At 47.9% G+C, this 18,013-nt stretch overlaps 1 protein-coding gene across 3 annotated transcripts in view; it reads left to right on the top strand.

Annotated features, from left to right (window-relative positions):
- CREBBP (CREB binding lysine acetyltransferase) overlaps positions 1–7,469 on the top strand; it is a 98,519-nt gene extending 91,050 nt beyond the window's left edge. For all 3 annotated transcript variants that reach the window (XM_075719292.1, XM_075719291.1, XM_075719290.1), the window contains 3 exons: positions 1,638–1,799; positions 2,075–2,356; positions 3,823–7,469. In XM_075719292.1, the coding sequence (XP_075575407.1) occupies positions 1,638–1,799; positions 2,075–2,356; positions 3,823–5,991 (2,613 nt within the window). In that variant the 3' untranslated portion in view covers positions 5,992–7,469. The remainder of the gene's footprint in view (positions 1–1,637; positions 1,800–2,074; positions 2,357–3,822) is intronic.
- The last annotated feature ends 10,544 nt before the right edge of the window (positions 7,470–18,013 follow it).

Below are 18,013 nucleotides of genomic sequence, written 5' to 3'. Positions count from 1 at the left end.
ATGGAGGAAGCTATGCCTAGCAATGCCCACGTGTAGAAGCAATTGATGAATCTTTGCAATTTGCCTTGTTCTGAGATTGTACAGAACGTGTCTATCTTTTCTTAAATTCTTTGTCCTAAATTTTATATGTGTGGAGAGAGCTTCTTAAAAGTCAACATGTGCTGGGAGTGTCAGTTAGAGAGTCTAGAGGGGGGTGGTAAATACTTGGAAGTTCTTGAAAAAGATTCTTGAAGAGACAAGGCTCACTGAGTAACCATGCCATGGGCGTCTCTGGCAAACCTGGCTGAATATGTTAAATGCTATCAAAATGAAGTAGTATAAAAACAATCTTACAACTTCTTAAAACATTTTGGAATAGCTTTGTACAATTGACCAAATCTTAACTTGTTAGAGGTGGAGTAGAAAGCTTAGAATTGTACTGTCAGCTAAGTTTAAATCTATTCTTCCTTTTGGGTTTTAAATTTTAAAATCTATGATGCTCTAGAATGCATAGGCAAAGGAGAGCGTGCCCTAATTCCATCAGGGGGTTAGAAAATTTTGGGGAAAAGAAGTCAGGAGGGGAACATACAATAGCTCATTTCTGAATACCTTCAAATCACTTAGAACTCTGCCTGCTTTCCCATAAAATAGTATCATTTTAATTTCCAAACAGGTTTGGTCAAAAAGTCAATAAAATTACAGAAAAAACAAGATTGGACAGGGAATTTCTATCTTCAGTTGGAATGTTTTTGTTTTCTTTGAATAAATATATATGTGGATAAACCCTGTGTTTGCTTGTACATAGTGTTCATGAAACTTTTGTGTGTGTGTGTGTATATCAGAGTATTTCAGTAGTTTATTTTTAAAATTATGATAACCAGCATTCTAGCAGTTAGAGAGGAGTTTTTTACTGAGTGGTGAGCTCCCTGCTGAAGGCTTGGGTTTTTATTTTTCAAGGACATGAGAAGTTTAAAAGTTATTTCTGTTTTCACAGGTCATCTAAATAGCATCATCTGCTATTTTTTACTCTCTTTACTTACATCTAGTATTCAGTATATGGTCACTGTGGTCTATGTTGTTGTAACTTATACACAAGTGAAGGTTTTGGGGATTTTTTTGCAGTAGGTCTTCAGGATAGAGAAGAATGTATTTCGTTAGTTTCAAATCCTGCCTGTTTTGTGTACTAGCCCTAAATTTGTTCAAGAAAAACAAACAAACAAAAAAATTACCTCAAAGATCAAGCAAGTATGTGAAACCCCAAAAGCACAACAAAGCAGAATACCTGCACTTCTGGAATTTTTTAAAGTCCATTTTATTTGTAACTCATTTTATCACCAAATATCTATAAGAACCTTATAAAGCAAGCAGTGGAAGCTGAAGTGTGTTTGAGAAGGAAAAGAGTAAGTGTAAGATACGAATTATTTAATGTATATGCATACTTTAAAAAAATCTATTTTTAAATAGCGTTTGAATTCATTTGCCTGCCAGTTTGGCTTTTGATTTTTCCTGGAACATAGGATATATTTAACACAGTATGGCTGATTTGCAGGCATTGGAACAAAGTTCTATTATTGACAGCAGAAGTGTTTCACTTTCAGCTACAGTGAATGGGAGAGAGCTCTATAAAGTATAACATCTTTCCTATGCATTTATTGCAGGGAAGCCAGGGCGACAGCAAAAACGCCAAGAAAAAGAACAACAAAAAAACCAACAAGAATAAGAGTAGCATCAGCAGAGCTAACAAGAAGAAACCCAGCATGCCAAATGTGTCCAATGATCTGTCTCAGAAGCTGTATGCCACTATGGAGAAGCATAAAGAGGTACTGTCAAAATACACTGCATAAAGAGAAGATTTTATTCCTGTAAATCCAGGCATGATGACAGTCAGAACTGAAAAACCAGGAGGAGTAAAGCTTGTGATTACGCTAGAACTTTTTCTGTTGTGTAACAACATAGTGGAAGAGATTAGCCTAAACTAAGTTAATTAGATAACATTTGTAGCACACCATTACTGCAACAGAACATGAGCTTTTTTCCTGCAAGATTATCTAACCTCCTTGATTTCTTCCCCCCCCCCCCCCCCATTTATCTGCAGGTCTTTTTTGTGATTCATTTACATGCTGGGCCTGTAATTAATACTCTGCCTCCCATTGTGGACCCTGATCCATTACTTAGCTGTGATTTGATGGATGGGCGAGATGCCTTCCTCACTTTAGCCAGAGATAAGCACTGGGAGTTCTCCTCACTACGCCGATCCAAGTGGTCCACGCTCTGCATGCTGGTAGAACTACATACTCAAGGGCAGGATCGCTTTGTCTATACGTGCAATGAGTGCAAACATCATGTGGAAACAAGGTGGCATTGCACTGTCTGTGAGGTAGGTGTATATCACCAGAGACTTCTGATCTCTTTTGCCCTACAGCCAAGCTTGATTATTTTTCCTTTTCTTTTTTAATATTGCCCAAAGTTCCTCCAAATTAAGCCTATCCTGATAAAAGGGCTGCTAAACCTTAAGGGAAGATGACTACCACAGTGGGGTACCTCTTCTTATAGAATAAGTGCCTTTAGTTTCTTGGCATAGAAAACACCAGTACTCTGGAATGGCTACTGCTGCATCATTTATTCTACTATGGCTCGTCTGCATAGACAAGTTTTTAACTTAATTTTAAAGAACTTTAGGACTGGGTGGTAGGGTTTGACTGTGTCAGACTAGTCCAAATCTGCAGGGCACTAATTGCTTCCTAACCTGGCTCAGTGTTTTTAATGACTAGTCCTTGTACACCATTGATCAATTTTACTGAACTATGTTAGAGAGCAATTTATGCATGGAGTTATACTGGTGGACTTGAGGAGAAGGTAGCCTCTACAGGGCTTGTGATGACCTCTGACTGTAGCTGAACAAAAAAAATCTTTGAATAAGTGCAGCCTACTTTTTACACTGCAAGTTGTTGCCAGGTTTGTGGTGGAAGAGTCTTAATCCCTCTGAGGAAAGCATTGAACAGGGCTTCTTGAGGCAAGACTGCAGGAAATGGATCGTATACACTAGGGGAATTAAGTGGTGGAAGGAGGTATGGCCTTTAGGTTTCTTCTGAGTACCTCTGTATAAGGGAGTGCCCTTCCTTCAGCAAAGAAAGGACAGAGCAGTGAAAATGTGGGTCTTTGAGCAGGTTTTCAGATCAGTGTCTGTCTTAGCATGAAACTTGCATTTGATTTGAGGGTCATTTTAGAGATTAAAAAAATACGTATTTCAGGGTAGTAATTATTAGTCAGTAATTACACTAAGAATAGCTAAATGGAGACAGTAGGCAGTGACAGTAGGTTTGTCTTACTAGTTGGAAGTTTTGGCCCTCCTTATGTAGGTACTCCAGTCGACATCACAGAAAAGTAAACAGTTCCTGTCATCAAAAGGGAGAAACAAAAAAACCCAAATCCTGCAAGACTTTTTCCTGTATTAAAATGAAGACGCAATTACAGGCCCTTTTGGCATTGTTACCCACCGTAGCCAAGACTCATGATTGCAGGCTCGCTTTGCTGAGGCAGCTGACGTGGCTTCTCCCCTCAGCTGCCCAGCACTCCCTGTCCCAAAGGTCCACTCCCACTGTCACAGTGACTCCATAGGCTATGCAGCTGCTCCTCTACCTCAGTGTACCAGGTGTAAATTGAAACGGGCAGTTGTTCACGGTGCATGGCTCTTGTCCTGCTTCTGTTCTGCTGTGTGTACCCACTGGAACCCAAAGTGTGCTTCCACACCATGCTCACCTAGCACCACTCTCACTGTTCTGCTGTTTTGCTGGCATAGTTAGTGCTCTAGACAACTGAACTCTGGGTTTTCTTTGCTTTCAGGACTACGACCTCTGCATTAACTGCTACAACACTAAGAGCCATGACCATAAGATGGTTAAGTGGGGCCTGGGTCTGGATGATGAGAGCAACAGCCAAGGAGAGCAACAGTCAAAGAGCCCCCAGGAATCGCGACGACTGAGCATCCAGCGCTGCATTCAGTCCCTTGTCCATGCCTGTCAGTGCCGCAATGCAAATTGCTCATTGCCATCCTGCCAGAAGATGAAACGGGTTGTCCAGCACACCAAGGGCTGCAAGCGCAAGACCAACGGTGGCTGTCCGGTGTGCAAACAGCTCATAGCTCTTTGCTGCTACCATGCCAAACACTGCCAAGAGAACAAATGTCCTGTGCCATTCTGTCTCAATATCAAACACAAACTTCGACAACAGCAGATCCAGCATCGCCTGCAGCAGGCTCAGCTCATGCGCAGAAGGATGGCTACCATGAACACCCGAAACGTGCCTCAGCAAAGTTTGCCTTCTCCTACCTCAGCAACGCCTGGTACCCCTACACAGCAGCCAAGTACACCGCAAACACCACAGCCTCCTCCCCAGCCCCAGCCTTCCCCTGTAAGTATGTCACCGGCTGGCTTTCCCAGTGTGTCAAGAACTCAGCCCCCTACTACTGTTTCAACAGGAAAACCTGCAAACCCAGTTTCTGCACCTCCACCTCCGGCTCAGCCTCCACCAGCCGCGGTGGAAGCGGCTCGGCAGATTGAGAGAGAAGCTGCCCAGCAGCAGCAGCAGCTCTACAGGGTCAACAACATGAACAATGGTTTGCCTCCTGGTCGCCCAGGACTAGTAAACCCAACGGTGGGTTCAGTGAACCAGATGCAGCAAGTCAGCATGAATGTACCCCGGCCCAGCCCTGTAAGTGGTCCAGTGATGTCCAGCATGCAGCCTGGACAATGGCAGTCGCCTCCAATGCCGCAGCAGCAACCAATGCAGCCAGGAATGGCAAGACCAGTTATGCCAATGGCGACGCCACAAGCAGTGGCTGGGCCAAGGATGCCGGGTGTGCAGCAGCCGCCACGGAGCATCCCCCCAAATGCACTTCAGGACTTACTGAGGACCTTGAAATCACCAAGTTCTCCGCAGCAGCAACAGCAAGTTCTTAACATCCTTAAGTCCAACCCTCAGCTTATGGCAGCTTTTATAAAGCAAAGAACAGCCAAATACGTGGCTAACCAGCCTGGGATGCAGCCACAATCAGGCATACAGCCCCAGCCTGGGATGCAGCAGCCACAGACCGGCATGCAACAGCCAGGCATGCATGCTCAAGCAGGATTGCAGAACATGAATGCAATGCAAGCAGGAGTGCAGAGACCAAGCGTTCCTCCCCAGCAGCAAGGGATAGGAGCTATGAATCCCCAGGGACAAGCGATAAACATTATGAACCCCGGCCACAACCCTAGCATGGCAAACATGAGTCCACAGTACAGAGAAATACTGAGGCGGCAATTACTGCAGCAGCAGCAGCAACAGCAGCAGCAGCAAGGAGGGGCTGGCATGGCAGGAGGGATGGCAGGACATAACCAGTTCCAGCAGCCTCAAGGACCAGGAGGTTACCCTCAAGCCATGCAGCAGCAGCGGATGCAGCAGCATATATCGATACAGGGGGGGTCCATGGGACAGATGGCTCAGATGGGACAGCTGAACCAGATGGGCCAGCCCGGCATGGGGGCAGACGGCACTCCCAACATCCAGCAAGCACTGCAGCAGCGGATCCTGCAACAGCAGCAGATGAAACAGCAGATAGGGTCCCCTGGCCAGCCTAACCCCATGAGCCCACAGCAGCACATGCTCTCAGGACAACCGCAGGCGTCTCATCTCCCTGGCCAGCAGATCACCACCTCCCTCAGCAACCAGGTGCGGTCCCCAGCACCCGTTCAGTCTCCCCGTCCCCAGTCCCAGCCACCACATTCCAGCCCGTCACCCAGGATACAGCCCCAACCGTCACCTCACCACGTCTCTCCCCAGACTGGTTCCCCCCACCCGGGACTTGCAGTTACTATGGCTAGCTCCATGGATCAGGGACACTTGGGCAACCCAGAACAGAGTGCAATGCTTCCACAACTAAACACCCCGAACAGGAGTGCGTTGTCTAATGAATTGTCTCTGGTTGGTGACACCACTGGGGACACATTAGAAAAATTTGTGGAAGGTTTGTAGCATTATGGGAGCATCACTTTTTTTTCCTTTCGTGTTCTTGGACATTTTGTACTGAAAATTCAGACATCTGGGTTGTTTTGAATCCTAGATGGAACTGCTGCTTCCTACACATGGAAGAATGAATTGCTGTTTAAAAAAAAAAAAAAACCCAACAAAAAAAACAATACAAAGAATATATTTTTTTGTTAAAGCCAGGCGGTTAAAATATCTGGTCTCTTTTGTGGGTTTTTTTGGTTTTTATTTTTTTGTTGCTGTTGACTCATAACTTTTTTTTAATGGGGAAAACAAGGTCATTATATTCATATTTTTTATTTGTAATTTCAAGACTTTAAACATTTGCGTTTAAAAGAAGAAAAAATAATATTCAGAAACTGTTTCCTGAAATAATGCAACATTATAACGTATCCCGGTAACTTTGACACGTTGCAGGAAGATTTTTTTTTTTTTTTCTATAGTGAACTCTGCAGGCGTTTGAAGTATTACCCCTGGAAAGATAGGAATTGACTCTTGCACACAAAAACACACATTGGCCAATGCCAAAATACTTGTCTTGCAGATGTAGAAATTGTTGCTTTGTTTCTCTGATAAAACTGGTTTTAGATGAAAATAGGGATGATCACTCTTAGACCGTGCTGATTTGAATAGAGAAGAAGCATTCTTTTCTTTCTTTCTTCTGTGTGAAACTTGAAATGAGGAAAAGCAATTCTAGTGTAAATCATGCAAGCGCTATAATTACTATAAATAAGAAAATCCAAGAAGATTCAATCACTGTATAGAATGGTAAAAAAAAACCAAACTCATTTCTTACTTATAATATCATATTGTTAAATAAACTGTGTGCAACAGACAAAAAGGGTGGTCCTTCTTAAATTCATGTACATGGTATTAACACTTAGTGTTTGGGTTTTTTGTTATGAAAATGCTGTTTTCAACATTGTATTTGGACTATGCATGTCTTTTTTCCATTGTATATAAGTATTGCTTAAAATTGATATAAATTACTGAAGTTTTTAACATGTATTCTGTTCTTTAAAATCCATGTAAGAATGTTTAAGGTTTTTATTTATTTATATATTTTTTGATCATGTTCTTTGTAAGACATGGCTATGAATATTCACTCATTACACAGAGCAGCCAGAGGCATCGATAGGAGTGGCACGATACATGGAGTATTGTAGGTAGCATGTCTGTTTTACAACACCCTTTAGTGATTGTTTCCTTTTCGGGGAGGGAGAGGAGAGGGGAATGGTTCCCATACATTAAATATTTGCAGGTGTTCATCCATAAGGGTTAACTGGAATAAATTATTAATAGCCGTTGCTTTTTAAAAACTGCATTAATTTAGAGAAGGATCACCAATGAAAGGAAAATAGAGAGTATTGAGTTAATTCTAGGCTAATTTATTTAGTCTACAGTAAAATATGAACCTATTGACTTTAACACTATTTTTCTGCTGTTAACTCTGAGTCTAGATTTGAGGGTTTTCTGTGGAATAAAAAATAACAAATCATGTACATGTTCCCTTTAATATCCTGTCACCATGCCCTTATGTTCCTGGGATACTTGCCCCTCCTCCCTCCAATGAATTACTTTCTTGGAGTTAAAAAGTCCAGGGAAACTTTCCCAGTGTAGGTGTGAGCTAAAACTACGACTAGCCTAAAATGCCATCACTCAGACCTTGAGGCTTCTCGATTATGTGCGACTGGCGTGGGATTTGCAGCAAACCCAGCAAGGGATCCCACCCGGCAGCTGCTGCCGCTCCAGCAGGGAGCACCAGGCACACTTGGCTTTTCACATTAAGTTAGCGCTTCCTCCAGCCTTAATGTTTTTGTTGGAATGGTGTTGGGGGAGGATGGGGGGGAGAAGAGCAAACGATTTATCTCAACTTTTATCCCTGTAGTGTGAAAACGTAGTGCACCGCGGCGCTACTTCATTCTTTTTAACTGTAGAGGATCTCTGCTTAAAACTTTTCTTGCAGACTTCTAACTGTTGTATCTTTTTCACCACTATTGGATTCATCTGCCCACACAATTGTCTTCAGCAATTCAAGATGTCAAAATTTGGGGCTGGGGTGAGGTCAGTGAACACTAACCCAAAGCTTGTCCAAAAGAAATTGCTGGTTTAAAAAAAAAAAAAAAAAAGATGGAAAGCCCTGATGCTGTGTCTCATGCTGTGTACTTAAAAAGAGGAAAAATACTATATTTGTGATCAAAAAGAGGAAACTTGAAATGTGCTGGTGTTTCTAATAAAAGCTGGTAAAACTGCTTGGATTGAAGGATGGTTCCACTTGGCTGGTGCCCGCCAGGATGAGCGAAGCCTGACACCTACGGTTAAGATAACTGCACTCAATCTCGCTAATACCTTTAAGTAGCATCCATTTTAAAAAAGTCAGCTTCTGGATGCTTCTGGATTTGGATAAGCCGAGTCCTGTTTGGAGCACAGAGAGTTGGTATGGCTCTTGGGCTGCAGCACACTTGAGTTCCCACTCCTGAGGAAGAGTGGAAAAAAACAACCTGGTGGGAAGCAAATACCATAATATTTTTAAGTACAACCTGAAGTGTTGAGAACGCAGAGCAACGGAGAGATTTAGATATGATAATCCCATCTTGCTGGAGCAATTGTTGTAGATAAGAGCAGGGAGAGAATGGAAGTGCAAAGCTGATGTCAAACACGAGGAGGGGCTGGGCTTGGTGCACAGCCCCTACAGCCATGAGGGCTTCATTCCAGTCTCCTTTGTTGGTAAGAAATTCAGCATATCTGAAGACTAGACAGGCATCTTGATTTTTCAGATTCTTGCCTGTGTTTTGATGGGGAGGTACCGGCAATAAGGAGCAGCATCCTAGAAACATGAGAATTTATAAGGCAAGAACTCACTGGAGATTGGTGTAGGATCTTTATCATCGGAGGGGGTGGCTAAGACCTTCCCCCTTACTGAATTCTGGAGGGGAAGAAGGTGCTTAAATCTGAACAACGATCTGTAACGACTTGGCTCTCTGCTCTTCTTTTCTTTGGCTGGCTGACATGCTCTGCTGTCTGCTGCTGGCTATCCTGACTTTTAACCAACACTGCTACCGCAGCAGGCTGTGATCACGTTTCTTCTTGCTGCAGACACACCAGTTGAGGTTCACCTCTGCTCGTCACTGTTCCATTAGGCCAGAGATCTGCCCACAGCATGTGTGTAAGCACTCCCTGCTCTGGTCTTCCACCTGGATGCTTCAGAGCAAAGGGGTGAGGGTCTGACTGCAGCAGTGGGCTGAGGAAGAGGAGCCCTCCTGCCAGGGGTACAGTGCTTAACCAAAAGTAAGCCCTCTGGGGATAGCAACCCCATCAGTCATTCTGTAGGAAGCCAGAAGTGGTATGTGTCCGCAGTTGTAGCAGCATAAAGTTCCTTCGAGTCAGTGGCAGTGTACAGCAGTAAGTGAAGACAGTTGATGGCTTACAAGGTGATCTCAGCGTGCACCAGGTGCTGCTTCCAAAGCAAATTACAGCCCATGGTTTTCTCTGCAGTGAAGATGTAGCAGCTGCTGTATGGAGCTGGTAACTGGTGGAACATGGCAGAGCATGCAGGTTGCTGTGCAGGGGCAATCTGTCCTTCCCTGTGCTTCCTCTCCACAGCCGGGAACTTAAAATGGGGAATGTGGTGGTCTCTGCCACCCCCAGCACGCTGCGAGGGCACAGTAGGTGCCAACTGCCAGATAATCGAAATGAGCCTGAACAGAGGGGAGAGTCTGTACCAGATCCCCTGCAGTCCCCACGCCTTCCCTGCAGGAATGTGCTGCATGGTTAAACAGTCAAAGCAAATCCAAGGCAGGAGGGTGTCGCAGCGTTAAGGTGAGGTAGGAGGAGGACTCGGGTGTTCATAGTGGGTACAAGCGCTCTGGTGCAAAGGCTCGTGCTGGGTTTGTTGCACCTAATCCATAACATCCAGCACTGCACAAACCCCACTGTGTGCAAGTGTTTCTTAGATGCAAACCTCCAAAACAACATGCAGATTGGCATAGTCCCAAGGCTAAGTTGCAAGCACAAGTGAATTGCACACGTAGCTTTTCCAGCAAGCTCCCCTGAGCCTGGGAATTACAAAGCTGTCTCTTGTTAGGTGGTCACAGTTCCCTCCTGAAGGCCCTCATCTCCTCTGTCTGGAAGTGGTTAGTGCTTGCTGAAATGAGACCTGCTCAGCCTTTTATTTTTAGCTGTGGTGTTCATTGCAGCCAGGCTCTGCTCTCACGCACGTTCCAAATTTGGCTCTCAGCAGAGCGGTTTATTTCTTCTCTCGCCCCCCACCCCATCCAAAACCTTTCTCCAGTACCTCGGTCCTTTACGTCTCGATGATCTACACTCACGGCAGCCCCGGGAGATGAGGAATTTCAGAGAAGTGGGAAAATGAGATACTAATCAATTTGTGCAAAGTCAAGCAGGGGAGCCTGGCCAAGGTGTGGCACACGGGGGCTTCCTACGGGCTGCTCCTAGCCTGGCACAGCCTTTCCTTGGCCCTCAGCCCCCCTCCGTGGGCCAGCTGGGAGAGACGCGGTGCGCCAAGCTCTGCTGGCTCCGATGGCCGAGCTCCTGCCACAACCTGTTGTGTGAAACGGGCTCCCTGCAGCAAGTCCCGGGTCAGTAACTGTGAGGTACCCTCACGGGTGTCCGTACGGGGAGAGGCGGGTGGTTTTGTAACCTGGGTCTGGCTTCCCGTTGCTAACAAGTCCTCAGGGTAGAAGAAACATGGAAGGGATTTTAACCATCAAAATAGGAAAGGTTTGGAAGTGGCGTCCTGGTGCTTGGCGCCCACAGTTACAACCTCTGTCGCAAGATGGGGAGCCCTGAAAACCCACAGCAGAAAGAGCCCCTGGCACGGGCTGGCAGCTGCTTCGACGACGCTAAAGCGGGGCAACGTGAGCCGAGCCGAGCCGAGCCGGCGCCGGGGGGGCTGCTTTCCCCGGAGGAGCTGGGGCAGAGCGTCTCGCCCTGCAGCGTGAAACCCCTGCGGGGACTTCTCTGGCACCAAATGGTGGCCCTGCCCGGCGGTGCCCGCGGGAAGCGAGGAGAAGTGGCGTCACGGGTAGGAAAAGGCAGTGGAAGAGAGCGGGGGGGCGGGGCTGCGCCCCACGCCGTGACACGGGGCCTGCGGGCGCACCCAGGCACGAAGCTGCCGGGGCTGGAGGTCGCTGCCCGCCCCCGGGGCTGCGGCCCAGGGAGAGCCGGGGCGGCGCGGGCAGCCGCGGACACAGCCGGCCCCAGGCGGCCTGCGGCGGGCCGAGGGGGGAGCGTGACGTCTGTGCGTGAGCCCCCGCCCCGTGACGCCATCGCCAGGCGCCGCCGGTAGAGCGGCGCCGCGTGAGGCGGGTGCGCGCGGCATGGCGGTGGCGGCGGCGGCGGCGCGGCGGGGGCGGTGCCTGGCGGCTCTGCTGCGCCCCGGGGCCGGGGCCGGGCCGCGGGCGCCCGCAGGTGAGCTGGGGCGGCCCCGCCGCGCCGTCAGCCCGCCGTCACCGCGGGTGGGTACGCGGGGGGGGGGGGCCCGCCGGGCTGAGGGGCGGCTGCTCTCCCTCGGCTCGGCCCCGGCCTGCAGCACCGCCGCCCGTCGCGCTCCTTCGCCTCCCCGGGGCCGCCCTCGCCCCGCGTCGCGTCCTTCGGGACGTCGGGAGCAGCCCCCGGGGCCGCGTGTGCACGGGCGGCGTGACCGCGCTCTCGCTGATGGCGGCCGCGGTCCGTTCTTCAGGGGCGAAAGGCGGGCGAGGAGCTGCCGCGGTGCCCGCCCGTCAGCCCGGCGAGCGCTCGCCGGAGCCCCTGCCCTGCTCGCAGCGACAGCAGCTGTAAGCGCCCAGTCTCGCTGGGAGGCGAGTTCGTACAGGCTTATATAGGGTGTATAGCATGTCCGGGTTCATCTGCTGGCTCATATAGGGTATGTAGCATGTTGAGGTTCACTTCCTGGCTCATATAGGGTGTATAGCTTGTCCGGGTTCATCTGCTGGCTCATATAGGGTATGTAGCATGTCCAGGTTCATCTGCTGGCTCATATAGGGTATGTAGCATGTTGAGGTTCACTTCCTGGCTCATATAGGGTGTATAGCTTGTCCGGGTTCATCTGCTGGCTCATATAAGGTATGTAGCATGTTGAGGTTCACTTCCTGGCTCATACAGGGTGTATAGCTTGTCCGGGTTCATCTGCTGGCTCATATAGGGTATGTAGCATGTTGAGGTTCACTTCCTGGCTCATATAGGGTGTATAGCTTGACCAAGTTCATCTGCTGGCTCATATAGGGTATGTAGCATGTTGAGGTTCATCTGCTGGCTCATATAAGGTATGTAGCATGTTGAGGTTCACTGCCTGGCTCATATAGGGTGTATAGCTTGTCCGGGTTCATCTGCTGGCTCATATAGGGTATGTAGCATGTCCAGGTTCATCTGCTGGCTCATATAGGGTATGTAGCATGTTGAGGTTCATCTGCTGGCTCATATAAGGTATGTAGCATGTTGAGGTTCACTGCCTGGCTCATATAGGGTGTATAGCTTGTCCGGGTTCATCTGCTGGCTCATATAAGGTATGTAGCATGTTGAGGTTCACTTCCTGGCTCATACAGGGTGTATGGCTTGTCCGGGTTCATCTGCTGGCTCATATAGTGTATGTAGCATGTTGAGGTTCACTGCCTGGCTCATATAGGGTGTATAGCTTGACCAAGTTCATCTGCTGGCTCATATAGGGTATGTAGCATGTCCAGGTTTATCTGCTGGCTCATATAGGGTATGTAGCATGTTGAGGTTCACTTCCTGGCTCATATAGGGTGTATAGCTTGTCCGGGTTCATCTGCTGGCTCATATAGGGTATGTAGCATGTCCAGGTTCATCTGCTGGCTCATATAAGGTATGTAGCATGTTGAGGTTCACTGCCTGGCTCATATAGGGTGTATAGCTTGTCCGGGTTCATCTGCTGGCTCATATAGGGTATGTAGCATGTTGAGGTTCATCTGCTGGCTCATATAAGGTATGTAGCATGTTGAGGTTCACTGCCTGGCTCATATAGGGTGTATAGCTTGTCCGGGTTCATCTGCTGGCTCATATAGGGTATGTAGCATGTTGAGGTTCACTGCCTGGCTCATATAGGGTGTATAGCTTGTCCGGGTTCATCTGCTGGCTCATATAGGGTATGTAGCATGTCCAGGTTCATCTGCTGGCTCATATAGGGTATGTAGCATGTTGAGGTTCATCTGCTGGCTCATATAAGGTATGTAGCATGTTGAGGTTCACTGCCTGGCTCATATAGGGTGTATAGCTTGTCCGGGTTCATCTGCTGGCTCATATAGGGTATGTAGCATGTCCAGGTTCATCTGCTGGCTCATATAAGGTATGTAGCATGTTGAGGTTCACTGCCTGGCTCATATAGGGTGTATAGCTTGTCCGGGTTCATCTGCTGGCTCATATAGGGTATGTAGCATGTTGAGGTTCACTTCATGGCTCATATAGGGTGTATAGCTTGTCCGGGTTCATCTGCTGGCTCATATAGGGTATGTAGCATGTTGAGGTTCATTTCCTGGCTCATACAGGGTATGTAGCATGTCCAGGTTCATCTGCTGGCTCATATAGGGTATGTAGCATGTTGAGGTTCACTTCCTGGCTCATATAGGGTGTATAGCTTGTCCGGGTTCATCTGCTGGCTCATATAGGGTATGTAGCATGTCCAGGTTCATCTGCTGGCTCATATAGGGTATGTAGCATGTTGAGGTTCATCTGCTGGCTCATATAAGGTATGTAGCATGTTGAGGTTCACTGCCTGGCTCATATAGGGTATACAGCATGCCCAGGTCAGCTGGGTGCTGGGAAGGCAGCAGAAGGCAGCGGCAGTTCTCTTCTCTGGCTGTTTCAGTACTAGATAACCTGCCAGATGAGCCTGAACCATTTATGTTTCCTAGGGGTGTGCTCAAGATTTCACCTAAGAAACCTGGCAAGACTGAGGACTGAGAAAATCCAAACTCTGAGGTCTCGATTACAGGATGTATTGTCTTATTGAGGCTGTAGCGCGCAGGTCTGGAAACGTGCTTGTGAGTTGTCATTAACCGAGGCATGGTGAGAAGCTTCCTGCAGGTCTTCTCTCTCCCAGCTGTGAGCAGCCCGTGCTGTGCTCAGTATTTCCTTGGCTGTTGCCTGGCTCCTAATCAACAGATTTGTAAGTTGTCAGTGTGGTCTGTGGTTTCCCTGTGGGTTATGAAGAGAAAATGTGACAGAGGAAATCCTGTGACAAATAGGGTCGCTATCAGGGTCAAATTGTTAGATTTATTGTGCCATCAAGTGCCACTTCGGTGTTTCTGGGCAATTCAGTTCTTCCACCACGGAAATCCCCAGTGGCTTGTTAGCATCCACGTCTGAGAAGGAAGCCGTGTGCCTCCATTGGGTTAGATGTACTCCAGCAGAACCACACTTTTATTCCTTAACCTGTCATTCAGGTCCTTCAGGGGTAAAAATAGTGAGCAGAAGCTGTATGGGGTGGAAATGGCGAGGGAGGAGCAGGAGGTGGTGTCCTTTCACCTGGATGCAGGCGGGGATCCCTGACTGCAGGGACAGCCGTCTCTTCCCTTCGGCCATGCAAAGTTGGCAGCATTTTCCCTCGGCTCTCATAATGCTGAAGGCTAAAGCTGGTGCGGAGTTTGACTGGGACGTGTGTTGGTGTGAGCAGATCAGTCAGGGACCTCTTCTCCCTAGATTCGTACAGGCTTCAGTGCCCAAGGTAGAGTGCTCTTTCTTCTAATGAGATCTGAGCTGGAAGCATCCTACTGCTAGTGCTCTTCTTTGCAAGAGCATCCTCAGGCTTGTGACTGCACAGCAGTCAAGTTATTATGGTAATTTCTGCTGACCTAAATTCTCCTCTTCGTTTTGAGCTGCGTACTGCTTTGTGCTCGATTTCCCATCCTAAATTTCTAACTGACGTTTGGCTTGGCTAAATGCTCGCTGCAGTCCTTTTCCCAGAAGAGGCTGTGTTTCCTAGGTGGTTGGGTTCAGGAATCACCGAGGCACACTGGTGCCTGGATTGAAAGGATCCCCTGAGACCGACGGTCCTTCTCTTTTCTGTGGCATGTTCCCCGTGGGCAAGGTTGCTCTGTGGTCATACGCACCCAATCACTTAGGATTCACAGAGAACTGGAAGCTGGAGACTAATGTGGATATCTGCCATCTTTTACGGTGCAGGTGGGGCAGTGATGCAAATAGGAAGGTATGTGGACTGTGATAAAGTTCAGCATTTGATTAACTCGATATAAAACAACCTGATTTGCCCCAGCACATCACAGCGCTCAACTGGGGCAAGAGCCGTTCTTTCTTTGTCTCTTGGTCTTAGGAATTTGTTTCTCGGGCTCATTCTGAGCATCAGCAGATACTTTCTCTATAGCTTTTGTGTGCCAACAATTGTGAGTTTGTATTCAGAATTGCCTGGAGCCTTTCCCCTGCTGGCCAGGCAAGGGCTCTGCAAGAGACAAATGGTCTGAAGATGCCGCAGCTTGCATTTAACGAGCCTTGTCTCTACCTGGCACAGGACAGGCTGTTAATTAAGGATGATAAGACCAAACATTACTCAAATCCCAAAATAACTTCTCAGTTGATGGGTGGTGATTTATTATTGTGCTTTAGAGGTAGGGAGACAAAAAGCGTGAATACATCAAAAATTATAAATAGCTGTAGTTTCTCGAGTCAGCTAGTGTTTATGGGCTGAGGGGGGTGACCTGTTTGTTGGCTCTGGAGCCTTGCTGCCTGGAGATCTGATGATAGAAGTGGCCTTAAGGTTAGCACAGAGCTGCTGCTGATCCGCTTCTCTTTTGGATCCTGGAGTCAGGGAGGGAGCGACATTTCCTCTTTTATTTCTGCTGGTTGGGAAATCTGTGTGTGTGCATACGTACAACTGCAGATTTGTCAGAGTATCCTACACCATCTAGCATAAAATGAACATAAAATATGTAAACCCTGGGTAAATAGGTAAATAAAATATGTAAACCCTGGGCTGATTCAGGCCCTTCCTCTCTGAAGCTTGACAGGCTGGACAGCCGCACAGTGAGTTCTCCACTGCTTTCTGCTTCAGTCACCCGGGCTGTTTTCCTTGTTGCTTTCTCAGATGAGCCCAACAAAGGCAGTCAAATGAAAGGTAAAGAACATGTCCTGTGATAATGCGGCAGAACTGTTTGTGACGCAGAGAGCGAACAGTTATGTGTGTAGGAGGTGATCGGATGCATTAAGAACTATTGTGGGCTCTTTTCTTTAAGGGGAAAAGGGGAGTAATTCAAGCTTCTGGCTGGGGAAGTGCATCTTGATTCAAAGCTTGCTGTGAGGAGGAGGAGGAAGAATGAGGACTGACAGCCTCCTTGAGCAGCTCTTGGGGATGAGGTGCAGGACCCAGAAACACTGTTAAGGCTCAGGAGTTTGCATTCACATGATCTGGAGTGAGTGAGAGCTCAGCCTGATGGTCTGGAGCAGCAAAACCTGTTCTCGATGACTGTACTGGCTGTAGTACCTGCTAACGTGGGCAGGAGGTTTGCAGAGCACTTGTGAAGGGAGCCTGAGACCTCCCAAGATGAGCTGGAGGATGATGAGGGATGGTGGAGAAAGGGCTGGGATGCTGAGTTCACTCAAGGGCTGTGACAAGGTGGAGGAAGGTTCAGGAGGCAGCTGAGTTCTCCCAGCATGTCAGCTGGACTGGAGGGCTGTAGACAGCCAAAGAAGCTGTTTCCAGGGAGGTCACAAGTGCACTGCAGGGACTGTCACCATGCCAATTGTTCTCAGTTCAGTCTTTGGGTATTTCTGTACCCATTCATCTGAAGAAAGGACACCTTGAAAATGTGCCTCTTGCAGGCCTGGGGTGTAGGGTTTGTCTCCTTTCCTTGATGAAACAGCTTGCAAGCACAGAGTGAGTCGTAAGAAAAGCCTGGGCTTGTCACTGCTTCCAGCCACTTCTGTTGCTTATCCAGACTCTCCCTGCTCTGCCCAGGCTGTCCTGGTCACTCCTCTGCCTCCCAAAACAGCCCCATCTGTTAGTTTTTTGTAGATTTGGGGAAGGCTGAGTCACCACCTGCCCCCACCACACTGCATGTTCAAATCATATAATCATTTAGGTTGGAAAAGACCTTTAAGATCATCGAGTCCAACTGTATCCACACCCTCCGGGGCTCTTACTCTGGCACAGGCCATTCTCGCTACAATTCAGATTATCACACCAAGCTCTTTGGACAGAGCTCTGTAGTGCTGTAAATGGTCTTTTTGTGGCCAGGTTTGGCTTTGTTTCATCCCCCAACAGAGAGAAGACTGTTCCGTTCACCTGGGCACAATGGGAGGAGGAGAACTGGGAATCCCAGTCCTTAATGGAGCTCATGCCGTTTCCTGACTTGCCTCTCATTTTCCCTGCTGATTGCTTTGTTGACTAGTGGCTTTGTTGCTGCATGTGCTGCTTATCCCAGAGCTGGCTTTGTCGGAGGATGTAGTCCCTGTGCTCTGTTAACTGTGCTCAGACAGTCAAGGGTCAAATATTCATTGTCATAAAGTAACTGCTCAGCTGGCTGATAGGGGCCAAACAGGGCTGGCTGGAGTTGTTCTTAGATGTGGGAGTGAGCTTGTTGTAAAGGACCTGGTTACTGTTGGCAGGATGGAAATGAGCAGGAGGAAATAGATTTTGGTGCCTGGAGGCCTGCCTGATGGTAAGTGTTAGTACAGCATCCAGAGAAGCTGCGTGTGCAGCAGAGGCATCTCCTGGAGGTGCAGGCTGCCTTGCTTGCACCAGGGTTTTATGTTGTCACTGGCAGTAATGTGGGAGTTGAAGTGTTCTCAACACTTCAGCTTGGCCAGGTAACAGCAATGAAAGCTGCACACTGCCTCTTCCTCACCAGTTAATTTGTTGTGAAAGCTACTAATTCTCATCTTCTGGCTAGAATTTTAATTCAGAAGAGGCAGTCTAAAGTAGCAACTTGCCCTTCTTGAGCGGTGAAGGCAGTGCTGGAGGGAAAGGGTGGGTGTTTGATTACAAGGGAACTTCAGTCTTGCTTGGACAGTGTAACTCCCC

Source organism: Pelecanus crispus, chromosome 11 (assembly GCF_030463565.1).
Source record: "Pelecanus crispus isolate bPelCri1 chromosome 11, bPelCri1.pri, whole genome shotgun sequence".
In the NCBI taxonomy this organism is placed as follows: domain Eukaryota; kingdom Metazoa; phylum Chordata; class Aves; order Pelecaniformes; family Pelecanidae; genus Pelecanus; species Pelecanus crispus.
The sequence above is the reverse complement of the archived record's forward strand: the minus strand, read 5'-3'. Positions and strand labels throughout refer to the sequence as shown.